Genomic DNA, 18,076 nt, shown 5'->3' with positions numbered 1-18,076 from the left:
AACTATATTTCCCTCTTCCTTATCCTTGCCATTTACAAATGTTTTTTCATCTAAATCTATTTAGCAACACATACTACCTACAGCTCAATCATCTATGATTAATGAAAAGTAGTATTGAACATTCTTCTTTTTCCAAGTAAAGTGCACCTTGTCTTCAGTATCTCTACACTGCTTGTCACTTAAATCATTTACTGGAGCCCACATAATTACCAGAGGGTGGCCATCAATCCTCAGTACCTGACCTTTTCCCTAGGCAGACTAATGGCCATTTATTTCACTTGGTCCTCAGAAATGACCTTCTGGAACACTGCTGTGGCCATCTATCTCATTCCCTAGCTTTCCTGTCTTCTCTGTAATGACAACTGTAACTCACCTTTAGCATTCAGTATGTAGCAGGATACTTTTTTGCAGCAAACGACTTTATCTTCTCCGATATCAAATACCTCTCCCTATTGTAGTGTCTACAATATTTGTTTAGTCTCTTGTCCAACTGGGAATCCTGCTGAACTCTTATTATGGGTAATTATAGTCTTGCTACTCAGAGTGTGGTCAATGGATTAACAGCATCAGCAAGCAGAAAATGGAACCCCGGGTCTATTTAATCTAAGGCTACCATTTAACCAGATCTTAGACTATTTGTGCATATATTAAAATTTGAGAAGTACAAGTCCATAGAGCAGTGTTCTTCAACCTTTTCTCACTATTGCCCCTTCCAATCTTGTTTCCTTCCTGTAGCCCCCTCCCCACTTGTATGCAATTTCCATCTCTGTCTCCCTTGAATATCCTAGTGGCCCCTAGAGGACCAAATGGTCCCTGGTTGAGAAATGCTGGTCTATAGTAAAAGCTTATTGCCATGAAACTTTCACTGAATTTCACAATGTCTTATAACAAAAACAACGTTCCACTTATAGAAACAGAATGCTGTTTCCAAAATATTAACTCTTCTTCCCTCAACTGAGAACATTCAAATTATTCGGGGTTAAATCTTTTCTTTTTTCTACTTTCTTTCTTTAATTTTAATTGAATACACAGGTACAAAGTTGTTCATTACTGGATTTTAGTCACATAATATTCCAACACCCATCCCTTCACTAGTGTACATTTATTTCTCATCACCAGTTTCCCTCCCCCCCCCCCCCCCCCGCTTTCTTATTTTTTAGTTTGTTTTGTTTTTGTCTTGGTTTTTGGAGGCCATACCCAGTGATGCTCAGAGCTTACTCCTGGCTCTGCGCTCAGGTATCACTCCTGGTGGGGTTCAGGAGACTCAACAATTTTTTGAATAAACAATCTGTAACAAACAAAGAGTGTCTAGCAGGACTGACAATATGGCCTTATCAAAGTACACACTTAGAATGAAGATAGGGGCTGGAGCGATAGTACAGCAGGTAGGGTGTTTGCCTTGCACACAAATCCCATATGGTCTGCCAAACACTGCCAGCAGCAATTCCTGAGTGCAGAGCCAGGAGTAACCCCTGGGCATCGCTGAGTATAACCGACCCCCCTCCCCCCAAAAAATGAAGATAGATAACTGATGTCCAAGTGACTGAAGACGTCTAAAAGCAACATCACCAAAGAAAACATGTACAGACCATATGAAGGATTACCAGGCACTGACCACTCCCTATCCACTCTGACACTTCTTCACTAGGAAGAAAGAAATCTACTGAGCCTTGTTCTGAGTGCCAGACTCCACTGGCTTTCCCGCCACTGGCTCTGACTACAGTTTTCAAAGTGACTTCTACCAAATTGGACATTTAAAAAAATCTGCAAAACTGAAAAAAAAACCCTTTTCTGAGAGTATTGATAATTTCCATTTAATTTCTAATTGTTAGTACTGATAGATATAATCCAAATCAAAGTTCTTAGAGATTCTCCATCATTTTTAAGAGTCCAAAAAACTTCAGAATAAAGAAGGATTTTCAACCTTGACTTCCAACCATGACCCCTTTCCAACCTCATTTCCCTCCTGTATTCCCTCCCACCAGCAGTTAGGCCCCTAGTCGCATACTCTGGTCCATTATTTACATGGTTTTCATCTGTGGTACCCTTTGGACCATCTGCATAGTCCCCAGCTTAGAAATGTTAGACTAAAGATTTCCTGAAACAAAAATATTTTTTTTTTATTGAATCACTGTGGGAAAGGTTACAAAGCTTTCAGGTTTATGTCTCAGTCATGCAAATATCAAACACATTTCCCTTTACCAATACTTATTTTTTACCATGAAGAACCCCAATAAAACCCCACCCTCCACCCCTCCCCGTCCCTGTGAGGCAGATGAATTCTAGTTAACACTCTATCTGCTTTGATTAGATTCATTGTTTCAATAAAAGATTCACCACTATTATTTAGAGTTTACCCCCCCCCCCCCAAATCAGACATGCTGAAAAAGCAGTGTGAAGTGATTTGCTTTCTACAGCTGGGTTCAAGAATTAAATGCTGGTTTTGGATTTCTGCTATTTTACCTATTGACCCTGGAAGTGTTTCTACTGAAAGTCAGATAGTTAAGAAATTGGTCTCTGTGCACTGGAGACGTGGCCGTGCTGGAGAGCCGCTCGCGGGGGGCAACCGGTGGCCTCGGTAGGGCATGAAGGGCGGACCGAAACGCCCCCCTTCCCATGAGGTTTTAGTCGCCCCCACACTCCCGGCTCATACCTGCTGTCCACAAGGCTCCCATGTGGCCGCCATCTTTCTTTCCAGAGAGGAGAGGGCGAATGGGGCAACACCCTTTCCCCTCCGGCAGACTTGATGGGCTGGATCAACACATAGTCCGTTCACTTTTCTGCTCCAAGCTGCTGGGTTCTGCATTAAGTCCTTGTGCTTCTGGGGCCATGGCCGTGCTGGAGAGCCGCTCGCGGGGGGCGACTGGTGGCCTCGGTAGGGCATGAAGGACGGACCGGAACGCCCCCCGACCCATGAGGTTTTAGTCGCCCCCACTCCCCCGGCTCAAACCTGCTGTCCACAAGGCTCCCATGTGGCCGCCATCTTTCTTTCCAGAGGGAGGAGGGCGGAAGGGAGCAACACCCTTTCCCCTCTGGGCAGAAATGATTGCCTGGATTAACGCATAGTCCTTTCACTTTTCTGCTCCAAGCTGCTGGGTTCTGCATTAGGTCATTGTGCTTCTGGGGCTGTGGCTGTGCTGGAGAGCCGCTCATGGGGGCAACTGGTGGCCTCGGTAGGGCGTGAAGGGCGGACCAAAACGCCCCCATTCCCATGAGGTTTTAGTCGCCCCCACACTCCCGGCTCATACCTGCTGTCCACAAGGCTCCCATGTGGCCGCCATCTTTCTTTCCAGAGAGGAGAGGGCGAATGGGGCAACACCCTTTCCCCTCCGGCAGACTTGATGGCCTGGATCAATGCATAGTCCGTTCACTTTTCTGCTCCAAGCTGCTGGGTTCTGCATTAAGTCCTTGTGTTTCTGGGGCCGTGGCTGTGCTAGAGAGCCGCTCGTGGGGGGCGACTGGTGACCTCGGTAGGGCGTGAAGGACGGACCGGAACGCCCCCCTTCCCATGAGGTTTTAGTCGCCCCCACACCCCCGGCTCATACCTGCTGTCCACAAGGCTCCCATGTGGCCGCCATCTTTCTTTCCAGAGGGAGGAGGGCAGAAGGGAGCAACACCCTTTCCCCACTGGGCAGAAATGATTGCCTGGATTAACGCATAGTCCTTTCACTTTTCTGCTCCAAGCTGCTGGGTTCTGCATTAAGCCCTTGTGCTTCTGGGGCTGTGGCCGTGCTGGAGAGCCGCTCGTGGGGGGCAACTGGTGACCTCGGTAGGGCGTGAAGGACGGACCCGAACACCCCCCTTCCCATGAGGTTTTAGTCGCCCCCACACCCCCGGCTCATATCTGCTGTCCACAAGGCTCCCATGCGGCCGCCATCCTTTTTTCCAGAGAAGAGAGGGCGAATGGGGCAACACCCTTTCCCCTCTGGGCAGAAATGATGGCCTGGGTTAACTCATCGTCCGTTCACTTTTCTGCTCTAAGCTGCTGGGTTCTGCATTAAGTCCTGAAACAAAAATATTTTGAGAGCTGGCTATAAGAGAAGTATAGCCTAGCATGTGCAAATCCCTGAGTTTTTGCACTTGACTGGTACCTAAAAATTCCAGAAACAATGAACTATAAAAGCTGCATGTGGGCCACAAGAAAAAATGAACTAGAACTAGTGCTGCACTCTGCAACCACATCCTCTATCAAACCCAGAAGAGAGAAGCAGCAAGTGAAGACCCAAGCCGTTCCATAGTTCCCTTCTACTTTAGGCCTGATAGACTGCTAAGGAGCCTTTTCTAGAGACAGTAATACAGACACACAAAGTGACATTGCAATGACAAACATAACATTGATGAATGTATCCAATTTAAAAGGGAAAAAAACTAGAATGGAAATTTTTTTTGGCAGAGGAAAATAATAATAATTTAATAGTATAGCAGGGGAACCTACAATGCTTGTGTACGTTCCACAATAATAGATGGGAGAGAAAGATTTCTAGAATGGAAATAATTTTTTAAAACTTAAAAGAACTGGGCTGGAGCGATAGCACAGCGGGTAGGGCATTTGCCTTGCACGCAGCCAACATGACCGACACAGGTTTGATTCCCAGCATCCCATATGGTCCCCCGAGCACCGCCAGGAGTGATTCCTGAGTGCATGAGCCAGGAGTAACCCCTGAGCATCGCCGGGTGTGACCCAAAAAGCAAAAAAAAGAAAAAAAAAAACCTTAAAAGAACTGTATGGTTATATATATGTGTGTGTGTGTGTGTGTGTGTGTGTGTGTGTGTGTGTGTATAGTATATATATTAACATTTTATTTTTTTGACAGTGCTAGGAATTGAACATAGGGACTCACATAAGCAAAACCAGGGTTTGACAGCTGTGCTGCATCCCTAGTTCAGCAATATTTTTATAAGGGATGCAGACTGAACACAGAACTATGAACTACTGGGCTGGAGAGATAGTACAGCTGGTAGGGCATTTGCCTTGCACACATCTGAACGGGGTGCAATCCCCAGAGCCATGCCTGGAATGATCCCTAAGAAGAGAGCCAGGAGCAAGCCTTGAACACTGTTGGGTGTAGCCACAGAAAAAGAAAAAAATAAAAGCCTCCCAGGACTGTGAGGTGAAGGGAACTTTGGTAATGATGGAGAGAGCTGAGATTCTGATGTTGGGCATGAATGAATATATATACATATGTATTTATATGTGTACATATATATACATATATATACTCACAGCACTGCTTATATATAACAGTATTACCAGTTCAATTAAAAACCATGACACCTCAAAATAAACCAGTTGGGGAGAGACCTTAACATGCTGAGTGCATGCTCTGCATGTGGGGAACCCAGGTTCAATCCCCAAGCACTGCATGTTAGCCTAAGCACCAAGCACCTGGAAACTAGAAGTGGCACTCAAGCACTGCAAGAATGTAAATCAAAACACCTAGAAGGGGCAAGAGCAATAGTATGGCAGGCAGGGTGCTTTCCTTTCATACAACTGACAAGGGTTTGATCCCCGGCACCCTATATGGTCCTCCCCAAGCACTGCTAGGTGTGATCCGTAAGCTCAGAGTTAGGAGTAAGCCCTAAGAACTGCCAAAACCAAAAAAACTTAAACCTATTTGGGGGAAGAACAAACTAAAAGGGAATGACAAAAAATTTTTAAGAACTACTGACTACAGAAATATTAAAAAATAGATACTATACACTAATTTAACTAAAGATTTTAAGTTTTAGAATTTCTGCTTTAGTAACCATATGGAATCCATGGGGTTTTGTAACGTATCTAGGAGAGAGAAAATCTGCAGGTCCTTAAAAGTGTGTTAATACTGACTGTATAAATGTCAAAATTTCATTTCATAAGTGAATAAAGTATTATGTTTCTTATCTTCAAAAATAATAATCAGGGGCTGGAGAGATAGCACAGCGGGTAGGGCGTTTACCTTGCACGCGGCCAACCCAGGTTCCATTCCCAGCATCCCATATGGTCCCCTGAGCACCGCCAGGAGTAACTCCTGAGTGCAGAGCTAGGAGTAACCACTTTGCATCGCCAGGTGTGACCCAAAAAGCAAAATAATAATAATAATAATAATAATAACAACAATAATAATCATTTACCTAATCACATCTTACATTTATATCACACTTGTAACTTCTAAAAACCTTTATATTATTTTATTCTTACAACTGAATCAGGTAGGGCAGTTATTACCATTTTATAGAAAAGAAAACCTGAGGAACATGGCACACTAATGGACAGGCCCTCAGGTACTGTTGAACTAGCACAGAAATAGGACACTGCAAAGAACAATGTGCATTCTATATGGAATGCTGTGTTGGTGCAAAAAAAAATTTTTTTTCAGGTAAAGAAAATGGCAAGGGGGCTGGAGTGACAGCACAGCGGGTAGGGCGACTGCCTTGCATGCAGCCCACCTGGGTTTGATTTCCAGCATCCCATATGGTTCTTCGAGCACGGCCAGAAGTAATTCCTGAGTGCAGAGGCACGAGTAACCTTTGTGCAAAGCTGGGTGTGACCCAAACAGAAAAAAAAAGAAAGAAAAGAAAAGAAAAAGAAAAGGGCAAGGGATTAAGTGGAGTCAGGAAAAGCCTGAACTGGAGGGAGTAGTACATTCAGTAGGGCACTTTCCCTGAATGCTGCCTATCCAGATTCAATCCCTGGAATTCCATAAGGTCCCCTGAGCACCACCAGGAATAATCCCTGAGCAACACTGGGTGTGACCCAAAAACAAACCATTCTCTTATGATAATCTCATAGTGATCAGGATAATGATATTAACAGTAATCCCTTGCTATCATATAAAGCTATAATCTATAGATTACTATCTTCAGGTTTTATTCAAATTTACATAACTATCTCCCTAATGTCCTTATTAGTGACAGCTGGATAGCTAGATAGTCAAATCGAAAGACCAATCTGACAACTGACCAATCTTGGTCCCAGACCACATTTTGCATTAAAATTTCACATATGCATTAATTAATGAAGATTACTAATCATTAATTTACGTTTTTAGAAGGAAAAAAGTTTAATGGCCTTTGAAACACAACTCCTGGTACTTGCTGCTTCTCCTGGAGAGGGAAGGCAATGCCACTTACCCAATATGTAATGAAGTTTGAGAAGATCAGATGAGATATCACACATAAACACCATTCAGAAAGGATAAGTGGTACAATACAGTATGGGGGGGAGGGTAAGTATGACATACTCTGTGAACCGATATGGGTTAAATTAATATGGGTCTCTAATTAACTAGGTAAACCTTTGAAATCGAAGCCAATAGCCTAACTAGAACTAAGTAAGAAAATTAAAATTAAAATATGATAGCAATGCCAGTACTGTGTTGAACGCTTCTTTTTCTTTTTTTGTAGTGCCAGGGACAAAACCCAGGACCTCATAAGTGCAAGGCAATTGAGCCACATTCTGGGTCCTAACATTTGAGCAATAAATCTGTGCTAGACACCAGATTTACAAATTTACAACGACAACTTCATTATAACAATCCTATAAAGAACACTTTATCCTCATTCTACTGGTAAGAAAACAGAGCTAAAGCAGGCAAATCACCTTTTCCAGATCACATAACTATTATCAAGGAATCAAGGACAGTACTTGAACTCAAATTTAAATAACCTCAAAGACCATATGCTTATTCAGCACATTGGACTTTCTCATCTCAAGTTAGATGCTCAATATGTACTATTTTCCTTCCGACATACATAGCCAAGTTATGTAATTCTTTAATCCTTGGTGTGCTGGTTTTCAGTTCTGTTTTTTAGCAGGCAGTACTGGACGCCACTTCCATTGGTGCTGGGAGACCATGTGGGATTGGGGATGGAACCTGGGATCTCCCCTCTGAGCTAAGTTTTTGAAAAATGAACAGAGATTATAAACAAAACTTTTAGAATCTTAATTCGTAATTATATAAACTTAATTCACAATACTATGAAGCATTGCAAGAAAAATTAAAGTCAAATATTAAGAGAAATAGCTATGGCACAAACTATGGGAGAACTCAAAACTGCTCCCCAATAACATTCACATTCCTAGAACGATCATTGTAATAGAGAAAAATGCAATTCAAAAATAAAAAGATGGGGCTGGAGCGATAGCACAAGCGGGTAAGGCGTTTGCCTTGCACGCAGCCAACATGGCCGACACAGGTTCGATTCCCAGCATCCCATATGGTCCCCCGAGCACCGCCAGGAGCAATTCCTGAGTGCATGAGCCAGGAGTAACCCCTGGGCATCGCCCGGGTGTGACCCAAAAAGCAAAAAATAAATAAATAAATAAACAAATAAAAAGACAATTTTTTTTTTTTTGCTTTTTGGGTCACATCCGGCGATGCTCAGGGGTTACTCCTGGCTCTGCACTCAGGAATCACCCCAGTGGCACTTGGGGGACCATATGGGATGGCGAGAATTTAACCCGGGTCGGCCACATGGAAGGCAAACGCCCTACCCACTGTGCTACTGCTCCAGCCCCGACAATTGTTTTAAAATATCAGAAACACAACAAACCACCAAGCACAATCTGTCAAATACAAAAAAGAAAATAATACTTAACAGATGAACAAGACAACTCTAGTTTCAGTATTTCTCTCACCTGAAAAAGTTTTTAACCATGAATACAGCATTTATTCCCTCTAAAGTTCTAGTACTCTAATTACAAGATGTGCAAAGTACCATTTTTAATACCAAGCAGTTTATATGGTTATTAACGGTGTCTTAGGGGACTGGAGTGATAGTACAACAGGTAGGGTGTTTGCATTGCACACGCCAACCTGGGTTCGGTCCCTGGCATCCCACATAGTCCCCCAAGCACTGCCAGGAGTGTAGAGCCAAGAGTAACCCCAAGCACTGCCAGGTGTGGCCTACAGACAAACATCCTAAACAGCACAGATGAATCAGTGATGTCTAGAGATATATCTAAAGCAAACTATTTGTACCATTTAATACACTAAATGCAAAATCTCTTTAAAAGAAAGGCAACAGAGAAGAAGGGGAGAGTAAATTAGTTCTGATGTCATAATCCCATGGCTCAACATGAGTACATCATCCTTAAGGGCATCAGAGAAAAAGTACAAAGGGATAAAGGCTAGAGCTAAAAAAGGGGCTTCTATGGCCAAGGATGCTAGACATCTTCGAAAGGCTGATGAGCTGAGGCCAATTTGCTGTCAGTGAAGTTTAATGTTATAGCAAAACTTAGAAGTCCCAAAGAATACTTTTTTATTTTAATATATAATCTTAACAGCTGATTACATATTTTAAAAGGTTTCCATTACCAGGATATGCCTGAAGGAGAGAGATGTTAAGGAAAGTCACTTCTTAGATATTTGAAAAAGCGTTCAACCACTGTATCACTGTCATCCCGTTGTTCATCAATTTGCTTGAGCAGGTGCCAGTAATTTCTCCATTCGTCCCTGTCACGTGCTAGTGTAGCCCAATGGCATATTGGGGGCTCTTTCAGGGTCAGAGGAATTAGGACCATCATTGTTACTGTTTTTGGCATATCGAGTACACCATGGGTAGCTTACCAGGCTCTTCCCTGCAGGCGGGATACTCTGAGTAGCTTGCCAGGCTCTCCGAGAGGGATGGAGGCTTTTGGGGCAGCCTTTAATTACCTTTACAGGTGTTCCCAGTCAGGCATATATGCAGGCAGGATACTTTTAGAAGCCTGCAAGGTTCTCTGAGAGCAAAAATTTGACAATAAGAGGTTAACGCGGCCGCAAATGTGGCAGCGCACTTCCGGGAGCTTGGTTTTATAGTCTCTGGATCTTGACCGTTGTGGATTACACGGCAGTTGGTGGGTGTAACTGTCTACCTACTGGAAGATGGGGGATCTGGGTGGAGGAGGCTTAGCCTCGATCTGAGCAGGCTTGGAGATCTCAGCCCCGGGTCCAATAGGGAAAAAAGGAAACTCAAAGGTTAGATGTTGCTTTCATTGGTATGTACCATTTTACTTATGTAGCTTATTAAAAGTCAACTTTTCTTCTCAACATTTCTTGAAAATGATCTAAGGAAAATAATTACACACAAATCTAGTAAGCTTTATTTAGTGAATAATCAAACTACAAAATTATATTAAGTACCCCAATCACAGAATTTCACTTTGAGGTAAAAAATTGTTTAGAAAATTTCTATCTGGCTGGAGAAATAGTACAGCAAGTAAGTGCTTGCTTTGCAACTGCCTTGAACCCAGGTTCTATTCCCAACAATGCATATGGCTCCACAAGTATCAGCAGGAACTATCCCTGAGTGCAGGGCCAGTAGTAAGCCCTGATGGATATGGCTCCAAAACAAAAAAAAAAAAACCTGTCTGAACATCCAAAATCCTATTACCTTTAATATCTGGGTAGAAGCATAGAAAAATGAAACAAACTAAACACAGTCAAATTCAAAGGGTTAAACCAGTGGAATAATCTATGTTAAACATAACTGGGAGAAATATCCTCAAAAAAGACTAGGAATATAAATGTTTATACATCATAGATTAGGTCATAATGCAGACAAATAACTAGCAAGAAAGTGAAAATTAATTATTAAATGTACTATTAAAATCAATACCCAAATCTAGTAAGATTCACTAAAGGCCATGAGCAATCTGCTTTTTTGGGTCACAGCTGGCCAGGCACAGGGGTTATTCCTTGTTCTGCACTCAGGAATTACTCCTGGCGGTGCTCAGGGGACCATATGGGATGCTGGGAATCGAACCCGGGTCGGCCACATGCAAGGCAAATGCCTTACCTACTGTGCTATTGCTCCAGCCCCGCCATGAGCAATCTGAAATAATAATAATAATAATAATAAAGCTGATAAAATAGGAAACTTTTAAGCAAACAATCTGAAATAGTTCAGTGTCCCTTCTTCCTCTGGGTCACCTAGGAGCAGCAAATTTAAGTTTGTGGGTCACACCCAGCGATACTCAGGGGTTACTCTGGTCTCTACACTCAGGAATTACTCACGGCAATGACTGGGATGCCAGGGGTCAAAGCCGGGGTTTGCCTCATGCAAGGTAAGCATATACCCATTGTTACTATCTTTCCCAGCCCCAAGGAGCAGCAAATTTAAAGGGATTTTTTCACAACATCTAATGATACTAAATTGCCAAGAGTGCTCAGACAAGGATCATACATAAAAGTTTGAAAAAAGTACCCCTTGTTTTAGAAAAGAAAATAGTACTCTACTAAAACTAAGTAGGTACAAATATTTCTCTATGGCAGATTTTTGAAAATTTATTTTATATAAATAGCAAATAGGTTTAGTTAAATACTTCTCTGGACAGGTTAGTAAAAACACTTTAATTTCTTGGAGCCGGAGATACAGTATAGTGATTAAGGTGCTTAGCTGAAGTGCTTGGGGCCCATTCTATCCCATGCCCCACATATGGTATCCTAGCACCTCCAGGAGTGACCACTGAGCACAGAGCCAGAAATAGCCCCTGAGCACCTCCGGCTGTGATCCAAAACACCCCACCCCTATTTTTTTTATTTCTCTATTACATCTACCCCTTCCCGAACACCTCTCTAAAACAACAATAACATTAGTGTTATGTCAGATCCAGCATTGTTGAAGTTAAAGCTTAAAGCTTACCAAGATTGCCAAAATGCTTTTAGGCTATGAGGTTGCAACAATGGTATCTGGGGTTTCGATTGCAGAACACATGTACAATCACGGCAGCCAAGGGTCATGTCAGCCTCCAGAGGCTTTAATAAGCATAGCCCAAAGGAGTCTAAAACTAGGCATAGGAAACATTAGGAAGGTAGGAAAAGCAGTAAAATTAATCTCCAGAGACCAGATTATTTAAACAGGAGTATGAAAAAGGAAATAAAGAAGCTAAGAAGAATGTAAACTTTGATCATTTAAAAAAGTTAAGGGCAAAAAGTTCCTCTGATATAAAAATGTGAAATACATGTGTGTATGCACACATACACACACACACACACACACACACACACACACACACACACACAAAATCCTGAATCCTCAATCCGAGTTTCATAGCACTGAGCTATAAAAATGAGCAGAATTGCACTACAGGCACCATGCTTTAACACAGCAGAAGCCAGCAAGTGAAGACAGGAAACATCCATAAATTCACAAGTGAATGGGCACTTCTTTCAACAAGTATCTAGAGTAAAATAGTTTTCTGAAGCTTAAACACAAGCCTTCTTACTATGGGTTTTCCCTGTTATCCAAAAGCAGAACGTAAATATTTAATACGTTATTCTGGGGAATGCTAGAAAATTTTCCATATGTTAACGTTAATAGCATTCCCAGATCCAAAACAATCTACCAAATAATACCCAAATGGAACCTACAATTTTCCAACAGAGAGAGAAATGTGTAGATTTACACGAATAACTATTTTAACTACAAGAACTTTAAACATGTCTCTGCTCCTGTCTTCTATTTAATCTCATTTTCATATCATAAAGTTAGTAATTCTCAGGGGAAAGGAGAAGGGAGTACAAGGTGAAAGGTGGGTGAACCACACAGAATCCCCTTAAGGCTTTTAAAAATTAGACAGCACGCCACCTCCACCTCACCTGGAGAGTCACTGCTTGTAATTAGATACTACTGTTGGGAATGTTGGGAACATGTGAAGACAGACACAGGGAATCACTGCCATAAAACCCTAGGATCTCAAAAAAGTAATAGTTAAATTGGATTATTCATTTTACTCTCTCTTATTAATAACTTACTTCCATAATTCCCAAAGTAATTTTACATCTTATCTGAGTTGAAAATATTCCCTCACTTTGTCTACTTCATCATAAAATAGAATAGGGCAAAATTAAGCTATAAATTTACCTGATAAATTTACAACTAAAATAGAAAGCTAACATTTAATTCAACAAAAATGATTTTATATGACTAGAGTCTAAGTTCCTTGGAACCTCAAAACCTCTATCCAACTATAAGTATTTTTATAGCCTAGTAGATTACAAACTCCTTGAAGATAAATAACCATGTTTTACGCTGTACCTTCCATAATTCTCTGATCAGAGTAAGTTCTTAAGATAAAACAGGAAATTTTTAAGCAAACAATCTGAAGTAGAATAAATTTTTTTAAATGCAATGGATTAGCTTACATTCATTTATGTATTAATACACTCACTTGATATTTACAGAGCACTAAATTCTTTGTCAGGTACTGTACTGGTTCAGTTTTTAAGTACGACAGAATTTTAGTCTTTATTAATATAAAATTATCACCAATCTTGAACCTTTTACTCTTGATTATGAACCTGAAATAAATTACCTATTTCTATGTTTCAATTTTCAAATGACGGGCATATAAATCTAAATGGAGGTAACATTAACATGTCCATTTTTCTCCTTACCTAGCCTCTGAAACAGAATTCTACACAGCCATTAAACTAACAATAAGTGGTACAATCTGACAATCACTTCAGTCACAGTTGCTGAATTAAAGACCATGATTAGAAATGTCTCAGCAATGGGATTTTTACCCCCAGCAAAATCGAGCAGCAGCTGCCTCTTGTTTTGACTACTCAATTTTTGTTTTTAAAGTTTACCAAACCTTCAGCTCTGTCTTCTAAAATTAAAAAAACAAAATCACGTGAACTCTGAGAACACATTAAATATTTGTATATCACATTAGAATTTATAAAGAATTTCATAATTTGTAGCTCAAAGCTATTGATGCCCTGCCTATTCAAAGCCTCAGAGCTGGGATTTTGAGACTGAAACTAGATTTTTTTTTTCTGATGCCAGCAATCCAGTGTTCTCTTCATCACAAGTGTCTCCTTACCATGACAGAATTCTGAAAGTTGTACAATTTGGGAACATGAAAACAGTAAGTCCATGAAGCGTTCGGCTATGAGACAGCACTGTAGTTATCAAAGTTGTCAACAAGAGTCTCAGAATAAAACAAAATACAGCTCTTTGTAAAACAAGACCAAAATTTACCAGATGCTGAGAAACAAAATAGGCAGTAGACAGTGTAAAAGTGACAAGTTAAATTTAACACAGGCTCAATCGGATGGTTAATAGAAATCTATATTCATAACTTCTCGAATCCAGCCCATTCATTGTGTCTGCCTAAGTAACTGAACATTCCCTGAATCCATTTTTTAAAACAGAAAAAAACTATATTGTTCTTTAGTTGATAATACTCCATAACATATAAAAAATACATGTGAATTAAAACATTCATCTGATATACCATACAATGTTTTAATAGGTATATATATAAACCTTTTACCAATACATAAAGAGCACAACAGAGAAGAATGCTCTTTGGTGAATAGAATGAGAACTGAGGCACTACTTATTTTAAATTTTACAGATGACACTACTGAGTAACTGGCATAGGATATTTACTATTAATCTTTGGGGCAAGAAAATTCAAATTCCAAACAATCATTGGTAAAGTAATAACATTTAATAGGCAATCAATGCATTCTTCACAATGATTCACATCAGTTAAGATGTTACTATGGGAGCAGGTACTAAACTGGGCAAATGTGTTCAAAAAGGAAATTGAAAGACAACAGAAGATTTGTAAACCAGGAATTCCCAATGTTCTTGCTATAAATGGAGGTACATCATCATGTTACTCTAGCCAGCATTTCAATGACAGTTATCTGTAGTCTACCAACTCTGCTTAATACATTTTTTTCTGTTCTTGTGTCACTAATTAATATTAGAGGGTTCAAATCTTTTTCGGAGGGGGAGGGAGAGTAGAGAAACATCTTTTACTCAAGAAAAATAAAGCATGAATGAAACTTGGAAGGGATTTTCCCTCCATCCACTAAACCTGTCAGGAAAAACTGGATGTGCTTTTACAGTTTTAGTTAAAAGGGTCAAGTTTGACGGACTCTATTTGGATTTTAATCTGTTTTCACTCACTACTATAAAGTTTTTAACCTTCTGGCCAAAATAGGGCCCTGGCACATTATCTGCTGAATGAATGAATCCATCCTACAACCTACTGCTCATTAGTAAGGCCACATCCAAGAACCTTTTAACTTGAACATTTCAAACGTCAAATGAAGAAATCAACAATGTCTTCATCAATCAGCTGCTTGTGAAACTGCAATCATTCCATCTGCGTAGACAACAGCATGTGCAAGGTGTACAGTTATGCCAAGACAACTCGAATGTCATCAGCTACCTCCCAGGCCTCTCTCGGTTCCACTAGAACTAAACGGTAAAACACCACGAGTTCTCAATTAAACCTATATATCCACAGGTTGAGAATCTCCTCTGCAAACCACCCACTGCAATAATTTCCTAAACCAAGGACAGTACCATTTAAGAATGGACATTCTGAGACGAATCAGAAACTAACCATGGACAGAAATTCTGCCTAGGGAAGCTGTGATTGCCCCTAAAAAGCCTCAAAAATCTGCTTCTTGTCTGCTCCCCGCCCTCGGAGTTACAGAATCCAATTTTTACTTAAAGGGCATTGCTTTTCTTTTGGAGGAAAAAAAAATTTCTGGGCTGGAGGAAATTTCTTTTCAATGGTTCGAAGAAAACTATTCGGAATTGTCAAGAAGATACTTGATCTGGAGCGAGAGCGCACGGGGCATGATTCCGGGGTGTCGCTTCAGCCTTGGTGCCAAGTTTGAAATCCCGTAAGAGAAGTAAAAGGAGAAAGACGAGGCGACGTGGCCACCTGCCTGGTCGGTCGGGGGACCTCGGGCACCCCGGCTGCTCCCAACTCGGCCAGCCTTTCCCCACCCGGTGCATGTGGTCCACGCGCCTCCCGGCTGCGGCCGGCGTCCCCCAGGCCGGAACCGGCTGGGGGCGGGGAGAGGGAGGGCAGCGGCGGCCGGTCGGGACCCGCGGGGGCCCTCGGTGACCGGCGGCGCGAGCTGGGGGGCGCGAGCTGGGGAGGGGCTCGGCGCCCTTCCCCCCCGGCGGGGCCCGGGAGCTCCCAACGGCGGCGCGGCGGCTCCCGGTGCCCGCGCCCGCCGCGCCCTCCCGGCCCGGAGCCGGCCCTCGCCACGCCCCGCGCCCACGGAGCGGACCCCCGGCCGGGCGGCCGCCGACCCCCTGGGCAGCGCTCCCCCGGGGAGCCCCCGGCGCGGGCATGCGGCCTAGTCGGGGTTACATAACGGGGCTCGGCCCCTCCGGAGCCGGCCGGGGGCCGCGGGGCCCGCGCCGGCGGGGGCGGGGGCGTCGCCGCTCACCTGCCGTAGATGCCCTCGGTGATCCGGTTCCGCTTTAGGGGGCGGCGGAGCTTACTGCAGTCGGCGTTCCGCCGCTTCATCCTCCCGCTGGGGGGCCGGGTGCCCGCGCCGCCGCCGCCGCCGCCGTCCCTCACCGCCGCTGCCGCCGCCGCCGCCGCAGCCTGCCCGCCCGCCCCGCTTCGGGCCTGGACTCTACCCCTGGGGCCGGTCACACAGACATGGAGCCAGCACCCGGGGGGAGGGGGTGGGACGGGGAGGGGGGGCTCAGAGCCTCCTCCGCCTTCGGAAACAAAGAAATGACAATTCCGGGGCCCGCCCGCCCCAGCATCAGCCAGCCAACTGCCCCGCCTCCTCTGCTTCGACGGACCGACCGCAGGGCCAATAGAAGGGTCGGCTGCGCCTCAGCTGACCAATCGTAGGACCCGCGGAGGCAAAACGGACTCTAGAACCCGCCTCTTTGAAGGACAGAAGAATGCGCCAATCATTATGGTGTCTGGGCCCACGCCTGGGCCTATCAGAAAAGATTTAAATAGAGGCTTATAAATAGGCCCTATAAATATAACATCCTATATTAGCCTTGTTGCGAAGGCACCGTCGTTGTTACCGGACTGCGTTTTAATGTATGATAATCTGCACTACAGCGTACCGTGATACATTCATCGTAGGCTACATTAGTCCCGAATGAAACCGGGAGGCCCGGGTCTGTGGCATGTGCGGTTTCTGAGCTGACATGTGCTTCAGTCAGTCGCGTCATTATGTAAGGCGCTCGCAGCATCCTCCCCACCCGGGAGCCTCGGAGGCAGCGCCAAGGGCCTTCTCTGCAGATTCTGAAGCTCTCGGCCAGGAGGGCCGCGTCAGAGCGCGACGGGGGTATGAATGACAAAGCAAACCCCGCACAAACATACACATACGCGCGCGCGCGCGCGCACACACACACACACACACGCACGCACGCCCAGACACCCTTGCAGCTTCCAGCGACGTGGTGACAGCACGGCGGCCAATCAGATGGGGCGTGGGGCGGGTCCACTCCGGACCCGTCCCTTGGTGGTCGCGTCACGGAGGGCGGGGCTGTGGGTGCGCGCGACCTCGCGCGAGGCTGCGGGGGGTGTGTGGAGCGGCGGGACCCGGGCTCCACGTCCGCAGAGCGGGCTGGGCGGCGGGCTTTTCGGGCACCACGCCTGCTCTACTCCGCCAGCGTCGGCGTCGCGGGGTGTGTCCACCCCGGGCTGGGGGCCAGCACCACCGCGACTGGTGGCGTGGCTGGACGCTGCTATTCTGGCCCGACGAGGCCGGGTCTCAGAGCCTGCGACCCTCCCCACCTAATTCTGCTAGAGCGCTCATTTTGTGCTTGGCACGGTGGTGCTGGGTGCTCTAGTCTCTTTGCTTATTTACACCTCCTTACTCTCCAGCGAAGTATGTCAAGATAGCATTTTTTTTTAAGCCAGGAAAGTTTGGGGTTTTTTTTTTGTAGTCAGAGGAATATGTAAAAGAAGAAATTGCAGCAAGCAGGAACACCTTGCATCTTCACACCTTAACCCCCACTTTATTCTTACTAGCCAAAAAGCCACTGGAAATTCTATGGGGTTTTTTCTCCAGTTTTCCCCAATGGGTGATATTATGATATTGTTATTCCTATTACTGTTAATATTAAACAAGACAATGATCATCCTTGATAGCGACTTTTTAGCCTGCTTTTTACTATTGAACATATGCGTTTTTACATTATGCACCCTCACTTAATAGATGGCTGTGTTAAATCACAGGGACCTGTGAAGTGGTCTTCCCATACATAAAAAACTTCCTGGAAGTGAACACTATCTTGTTTTGCCCTAGAACGGTTGGATCTCTTCCTGCCCTATGGGCAACACCATCCCAAGGAGGAATTTGGTCTTACAGTA

General features: G+C 43.9%; 1 protein-coding gene across 1 annotated transcript in view; it reads right to left on the bottom strand.

Annotated features, from left to right (window-relative positions):
• MACO1 (macoilin 1) overlaps positions 1-16,505 on the bottom strand; it is a 71,891-nt gene extending 55,386 nt beyond the window's left edge. Inside the window, exon 1 of the mRNA XM_056123277.1 lies at positions 16,176-16,505. Within this exon, the coding sequence (XP_055979252.1) occupies positions 16,176-16,255 (80 nt within the window). The 5' untranslated portion in view covers positions 16,256-16,505. The remainder of the gene's footprint in view (positions 1-16,175) is intronic.
• Between the last annotated feature and the right edge of the window lie 1,571 nt (positions 16,506-18,076).

This window comes from Sorex fumeus, unplaced genomic scaffold (assembly GCF_029834395.1).
Source record: "Sorex fumeus unplaced genomic scaffold, SorFum_2.1 ptg000047l, whole genome shotgun sequence".
Classification (NCBI taxonomy): Eukaryota; Metazoa; Chordata; class Mammalia; order Eulipotyphla; family Soricidae; genus Sorex; species Sorex fumeus.
The sequence above is the reverse complement of the archived record's forward strand: the minus strand, read 5'-3'. Positions and strand labels throughout refer to the sequence as shown.